The sequence below is a fragment of the Rosa chinensis genome, chromosome 1 (genome assembly GCF_002994745.2).
Source record: "Rosa chinensis cultivar Old Blush chromosome 1, RchiOBHm-V2, whole genome shotgun sequence".
Classification (NCBI taxonomy): domain Eukaryota; kingdom Viridiplantae; phylum Streptophyta; class Magnoliopsida; order Rosales; family Rosaceae; genus Rosa; species Rosa chinensis.
In genome coordinates this window covers 61,160,945-61,167,945 of record NC_037088.1, presented here as the reverse complement: position 1 = coordinate 61,167,945, position 7,001 = coordinate 61,160,945, and the positions used below count along the sequence as shown (strand labels likewise).

Sequence of the window (7,001 nt, the reverse complement as noted above, 5' to 3'; positions counted from 1 at the left end):
CTCTCTATGGTTTTCTGAACAGGCAAAGGGGCTTTATATCATTAGTGAATGAAGAAGTTTTGAAACAAGACATACTCCGGGTCTAATATGGGATAAAAGCCACAACTTTCCAGAATTTTGGTTACATAGTGAAGATCCTAGAAGGAGCCTATAGGGGGGTGATAGGCTCACAACCAATTTTTTCATTCAAAAATTTCTCAGGGATTGCAAATAGATGATCAATCCTGAGTACTGATATTGAACAGAATGTATGTAAAATCAAACAAGCCAACTAAAGCAGTATAGAACACATGTTTTGTTGAAGCTGTAAAACTCTATCGAGGGAAAACATCTGCGTAACCTTTAACTCTCGAAAGACCATAACCAAATCACTAATGAAAAACATATTACAAGTTTACAACACAAGGATTGCACTGAACGCAGCAATCCTTCCTAGATTGACTCACTAGGCTGTGTGTAATCGCTCCTTGCTAAATGTTTATACTAGTGATATATTTAGAAATCTCAAGCTATGAACACAGCAAGTTCTTCTTGGAGATTTCACCTTTGAAGCTTGCAGAACCCAAATGACCTCATGGGATGCAAGAGATAAATAAGCATGAATGAGTGGTTTGTGTTTTTCAAATTGTTTTCAACATGGAATAGGACACTTTAAAAAATAGAAAACTCATTACTTTTGAGTAGCAAATGGATTAAAAACCAAAACTATTTTCAATACAAAAGAAGGAACAGAGTTTCAATATATATAGAGAAGGAAGAAAATCAGTTCACAGGAGGCTCCTTAAACTCAGTTGGAGTAGATAAAGCCACTCTCTTAATTTCATATTACAAAGGTAAACCCATACCCCTTAATTTCAATTCGAAAAACCAATTTTAGAAGCCAACCCCCAAATCTCTTAATCATGGCTGACACAAGAATGGAAGCCATTGAAAAAACCATAACTTTGTAACAAATTAGGACCAATAGATGCCATGCATGAGCTTAGTGTGAAGGACAACTTTTGTTCTTTAACCTTGATCTTCCACAGCAAGACAACCATAATAGAGGTCTTGGGCTTCAAATTTGGGCTTTTATGGGTAGAGTTGTTTTGTTAAAATAAAGGTATACTAACACATAGCCTCTGTACATTCCACTACAAAAGCATGCAATATCTGGGAATATGTCCTGTGAAGAATCCAATCCATCAAAGCCTGTTCTAATTAAGGTATTATGATCAACATACAATAACAGTTCTAAATCAGTGGCTATTTCACATGATAATGACGATAGATATTGCCCGAGTCTTCTTTTGGATAATGTGCATGGCTCATTCTTACATTAGTATAACTGCAGAACCACATGGATAAGTGACCGTCATATGACTCAACGTTGTTCCTCCTTACTCTTCTTTCTCCACCAGTCAGTGGAATCATCTACGATGAGCTAGAGAAATGACTACCCTGATGATCCTTCTTATTGTAATTTGTGATCGACCCAGCTTCTGAGCTAACAGTAGTTTGATGATTAGGTATCCACCAATATTTATGAGGGTCGGAGGCGCCCATGATAAGTTGTGGACCCTTGATTATGTCTCTGCATGTGTGGTTTCCATAATAGGTGGTTTTGTACATGGTGTCTTGGAGTTGTTGAACATGTTTGGTTGCCTTGCAACCCTGATCATACTTGTGGGTACACCTGAAGTAACATCTGCCAACCAAGACAAATTAGATAATGAATGTTAGATTGATAGATTCACTACTAAATTGTGTCTGACATAGTATATCACTCAATTGTCAGTAACAGTCCTTTTTAAGAAAAATAAAGGCTACAGCACGAGTACATCATAAATTACTCATGATATGTTGCAATATACAGAATCAGAGCGTACTAGTATTTATCCCTCCTAATTACAAAATTTTTACCATGTACATACTCCCATTTTTTTCAACCATTCTGCTCACATGTCGGAAGCATAAAAATCTCTCTGGGAGGGGGGGTGTTGGGAGTGAGAGCAAAACGCACCAGAACAACACAAACAACAATTAAGCAGAAAAACTCTATACCTCTGTAGTTGGAATGGACTTCCTACATTCATTAACTTCTTTAGGTTTGATTATACTTTAGCAGTGAAACAAGCCTAAAGAAGAAAAGACCAATTTATATTTATTTCCATTTTCTTGAAGAAAAAAATACACAAACCTAGGATGTCGAGAATTCAGATTCATCTTCTGGCCATATTTTCTCCAAGCCTGACCGTCGTCAGTTAGTTCAGGTGAGACCACTGTCCATGACTCTGAATTCTTTCTGCAAATCAAGAACACAAAACAAACAGCCAAACATTGAAATGACGGGAATATAGTGGTCGTGATCAATAATCAGTGATGGTGACAGAGTAACTATAATTGACCTTCTCTTGTAGGAATTGCTCTGATCCTTCAAACCTGGCCTCTTCTTGCTCTCGCTGGCAGAGCTCCGGTCCACTTTCGGGGGCCATTCCCACCTCGAGAATGCTTCTACCCCAGGAAGCATCACCAGTGCCAGAGACTCCTCCAACTGCACCCCAGCGCCCTCCTTTCCTGTCCTACTGACCGAAAGGATGTCACAGCTGTCATGATGAGATTTGGTTTCCGTGATGCTTACATTATGCTCCTCCATGTAATTACTATGAAAGAAACAAACTCCACAACTAGACAACTAGTGATGCAATGGCGGTTCATTACTGTCCCGAAAACATGTCTATCAACTCTATTTTCTACTACAATCTCAAATGTGGCCTCAGTGAAATACTGTTCATTGACCAGCTTTCCCTCTTCAGTGAAGCGATATTCAGACCATGGCAAATATGCCAGGAACATATGATCCGCCTCGAGGATTCTGTCAGTAGTGAAACCCCAATCAAGCAAAGTAAAACTGAAACTGCTCTCACCATGATTTCCTTTTAAGCCACAATGACATAGAGCGGATAGATCAGATGCATAATTCTGAGAACCCTTGAAGTCGCTAACAGCACATATAGCGAACCCCAAAAACTTATCATCGAACCAATTTGGGGGTAGCTGTACAGTTAGTGAGGATCCCCTACATTGATAATTGAACCAATCAGGAATTTCACTTCCGGGAAGAGACATATTAAAGGAAAGTGGACGTTGATAATTACCCTGAAACAGAGAAACAAGCAATGGTTTACTTGTTTAACGGTGCTTTTGTACATGTTAGTATGTGAGTCAATGGGTGTTTTTGAGTGGAAGATCGGAACCTGGTAATGAGAATGAGTTTCCACAATATCTCTGAATAGATTCGTTTGTACCAGCTGGAGGCAATTAGAAAATGTGAAGCAAAGATTCATAGAGCAACGAGTATTTGGTTTTGCAACGGTTTCCAATGCGCTGCAGTCATGAGCATCTATCTAATTTATAGTTGATGGAAGCTCTGGTACTGATTTCAGCCTCTTGCAAGCTTCCAATTCAAGACGCGTCAAACAGCGCAGTTGATTCATCGTTGCAGGTAAGCTCTCCAAGTTGGTTCCGCGCAGCTCTAAGGTTTTCAATGAGGACAATTGAGCAATACCATCCGATAATTCCCAAAGATTACTGTCACTTAAATCAAGATGTAGCAGACCAGAGTAACTACAATATTCTTCAATTGATGATGACCATGATGAAAAGGGCATCGTCATTTCTCTGCATCCATCACATGATAATGTTTTCAGCCTTTTCAAGCATAAGACAGAAACTGGGAGTTCTCTTATACCGCTTCCTTCTACTTCAAGGCATATCAAAGATTCTAAATTACCCAAGTTCTCAGGCAAATGATAGAGCTTTGAGCACCCAGAGAGAGTGAGATCTTTAAGATATACCAACTTGTTGTAGGAGAATAGAATTGTGTGTTATCATTGATAATAGGAGCCCTTTAAATAGGGAGTTACAAGGTACCCAAAAGGTAATCGAATCCGATTACAATTGAATACCTAAAACACATTCCTATTACAACTCTAAACCCTAGTTTGTAGAGGCACACATTATGTCGATATCCTTCAACACTCCCCCTTGTGCCGCTCAAACTTGGTGATGACGCTTTAATTGTTGCCTCGTTAAAAACCTTGCCAGGTAACAAAAACCCTGTGGGACAAAAATAACCCTGGTCGAAGGACAAAAAGAGCACAACACGTCCTTCACTCTTCGAGATCGAACATGTAGACATCATGCCTCCCCCTGATGTCAATATCTCCCCCTGATTGCTACAATCATGGGAGTTCGGATAACTTTCTCAATCCGATGCTCTTTACATGTTTCTCGAAAGTGGATTTTGGTAACGACTTAGTAAATAAGTCCGCTACATTATCCTCTGATCGGATTTGGTTCACTTCAATATTTAGAAATGCTTGTTGTCATTTCGATGGAGGGGAGGAGGAGCACGGAAGGTGGCATTTTGCCTTGTGGGGTCCGATCCCACACTTCCGTCGTCTCTTTTTCTGTAGGGATAGAACAAGCCCATATCAATCGTACCTCTCAAATATCGAAAGATTGTCTTTATACCATTCTAATGGAGTTGCGTTGGCGCGGGGCTATATCTAGCCAACAAGTTCATAATAATTGAGGTGTCCGGTCTTGTATTGTGCTAAGTACAATAATGCGCCTATTGTACATAAATAAGCACTTCTGCTATTAACACGTCTTCGTCATCATCCCTGGGACGAAATGGATCCCTTTTAGGGCCAAGACTACTGACGACCATGGTGCATCTTTGACTTTATCAAAAATGTCTCTTGACACGGTATACAAGTTCTGAATTTAGACAAAACCGTGTTCTCCCAAGGTCATTCCTCTCAAACTCGGATTTCAGGTGTTCAGCGGTTTCCCTAAACTCTCAAGGGTTCCAATTATGTTTATCAACATAAACAGCGACAATTGCAAATCCGGAACTTGTCATGGAAACGCGTGGGCATAGTTCATCATATCACTTCCCAATCAAGTAGTCATTTTAGTGAGCATTTCAACCTCGTTGCAAATGCGCTCCGTGGTCTAGAGCCACTTGACTTGGGTAAATAAAGTCCACAAGAACCTTAATTATATTCCGTATCTAGATCCCCATAGAGATACGTAGTGACCACATTCGTAAGCTGCATGTTCAGTTATTTGGAAACTACCAAACTGATAAGGTAGTGGAGTGCAATGACATCCATTACGAGAGAATATGTCTTATCGTAGTCGATTCCAGGGCGTTGTGAGAAACCTTGCACCATAAGGCGAGATTGCCATCTCTTTTTCTCATCACGCTATCTAACGAAGACCTGTTAATGTCAATAGATTTTATGTTAGGAGGTGTTGGCATCTCAGGCAGAAATCCTTCCTCTTCGTTAGTGAATCCAATTCAACCTGGATCGCATCTTTCCATTTAGGCCAAGTTTCTCTACGTTGGCATTCTTCAACGGAGTAAGGTTCGATGTCATTGGTCTCAATAATTCCACGTCCTCATGTACACTAGTGTAGTTCGTAGAGATCTCTATATTCTTAGGAATTGGTTCTAACATTGAGGCGTCCCCCAACGATGTCTCTTGGACATAACCACAATCCAAGATATTCTCATGAGACGGATTTTGAGTATCAATGATCAATGGATCAAGTTGTGCCAAACTCGCTCTCTTCTTAGGGCGAGAATCCATCGAACCTATGGGTCTCCTACTCTCTCTAGCGGAACCCATGGCCTATGACGCAATTATGCCACCTTTGTGGCGTCACCATACTACCATCCATGGTAGTGGTGCAGTACCCATCTTCTCTGGGTGGCACCATGTCCTCTTGTGAGGACATCAATCCTTGCAGGCATGTTTGCAGCAGGTATATGTGATCTCGTCACTTTTAGGGGATCAAGATGAGACATAGTGGGGACAGACCACGACAATTCCTGTCGTTCTTGTTAAACATTGACGTTCTAATCTCCCCCTAACGACGGGAAGACTGTCTCATCAAAGTGACAATTCGCAAATCCAGCGAAATAGAGATCGCCTGTCAAGGGTTCTACATAGCGGACTTATAGTTGGAGGCTCATGTCCAACAAATATATATATATATGCATTCGTTGCAATGACTCATGTTGATGCGCTGTGGCGACGCAATTGGCACATGAACTGCATACTCAAATATGCATAAATACGAGATATTAAACTCGAACCCAGTCACTAGCTGTAACGCAAATAAAAGTTGAGTGACTGCTATGAGTCGTAGACGAATTAGCGTAGCTGCATGCGTTATTGCATAACCCAAGCGGAAATATTGGCCGCATTACCAATGTCCGGGCTACCATTGTAGTCGTTTAATGGTGGCTTTTCCTCGAGACCAATTGGGTGTGTACATGGGAACATGATACTTGATATCAATACCCAATGATATGCAATAGTCATCGAAAACTGTCGATGTAAACTCTCTAGCATTATCAAGTCAAATTGACTGAATGAGATGATCTGGGTAGTGAGCCCATAGCCATATGTTATGTGCTAGGAGTGTAGTATAAGCAGCATTACGAGTGGATAATGGCACAACACGTGACCAGCGTGTTTGCGTATCAATCAACACCATATAACATCTATATGGTCCCCAAGTTGGTTGATCAAATCCATAGAATTCCCTTAGATTCTTTGTAAGAATGGAATTATTTCCTCAATTTCCTTTGCATAGGATGGTCTCAATCCTAAATAACAGGCTTTACAGAATGAAACATGGGCTTTATAATCAACCAATAAAGGTTTTGGTGAAGCCATAGTGTCACAATAGACTTGAGAAGTAGAGAGAGGAGTTTATGGCGTCAATGCCATGTATTTGCCGCAGGGGGTAGGCGGCACTGGCCATGTATGGCCTGTCTTTGCACAATCATGGCGCCATGAGGCGCATGTGCAGCTCCTCAAACCAATTCTTGGTTCTTACTTTTCTTCATTCTGAAAATGGATGTCCGTGTAAAGTCTTTAATACACGGGTCATCATGTCAAAGCTTATATGTGTCAAAATCTCATAAGTCGTCTCTCATG

At 40.6% G+C, this 7,001-nt stretch overlaps 2 protein-coding genes across 2 annotated transcripts; both read right to left on the bottom strand.

Annotated features, from left to right (window-relative positions):
- Positions 1 to 1,205: 1,205 nt before the first annotated feature.
- On the bottom strand, positions 1,206 to 2,661 carry LOC112188514 (probable WRKY transcription factor 38). Its single transcript, XM_024327676.2, has 3 exons — positions 2,388 to 2,661; positions 2,180 to 2,284; positions 1,206 to 1,687 (listed from the first exon to the last, which is right to left on the bottom strand). Exons 1-3 carry the CDS (start codon positions 2,633 to 2,635, stop codon positions 1,414 to 1,416), a joined length of 627 nt encoding a protein of 208 aa, XP_024183444.1. The 5' UTR covers positions 2,636 to 2,661; the 3' UTR covers positions 1,206 to 1,413.
- Positions 2,653 to 3,785, bottom strand: LOC112171273 (disease resistance protein RPP2B; the record flags this gene model as incomplete). The annotated part of the gene is made up of 2 exons (XM_024308482.2): positions 3,237 to 3,785; positions 2,653 to 3,138 (listed from the first exon to the last, which is right to left on the bottom strand). Coding segments are annotated over exons 1-2 (576 nt in total), but the record flags the coding sequence as incomplete, so codon positions are not given.
- Between the last annotated feature and the right edge of the window lie 3,216 nt (positions 3,786 to 7,001).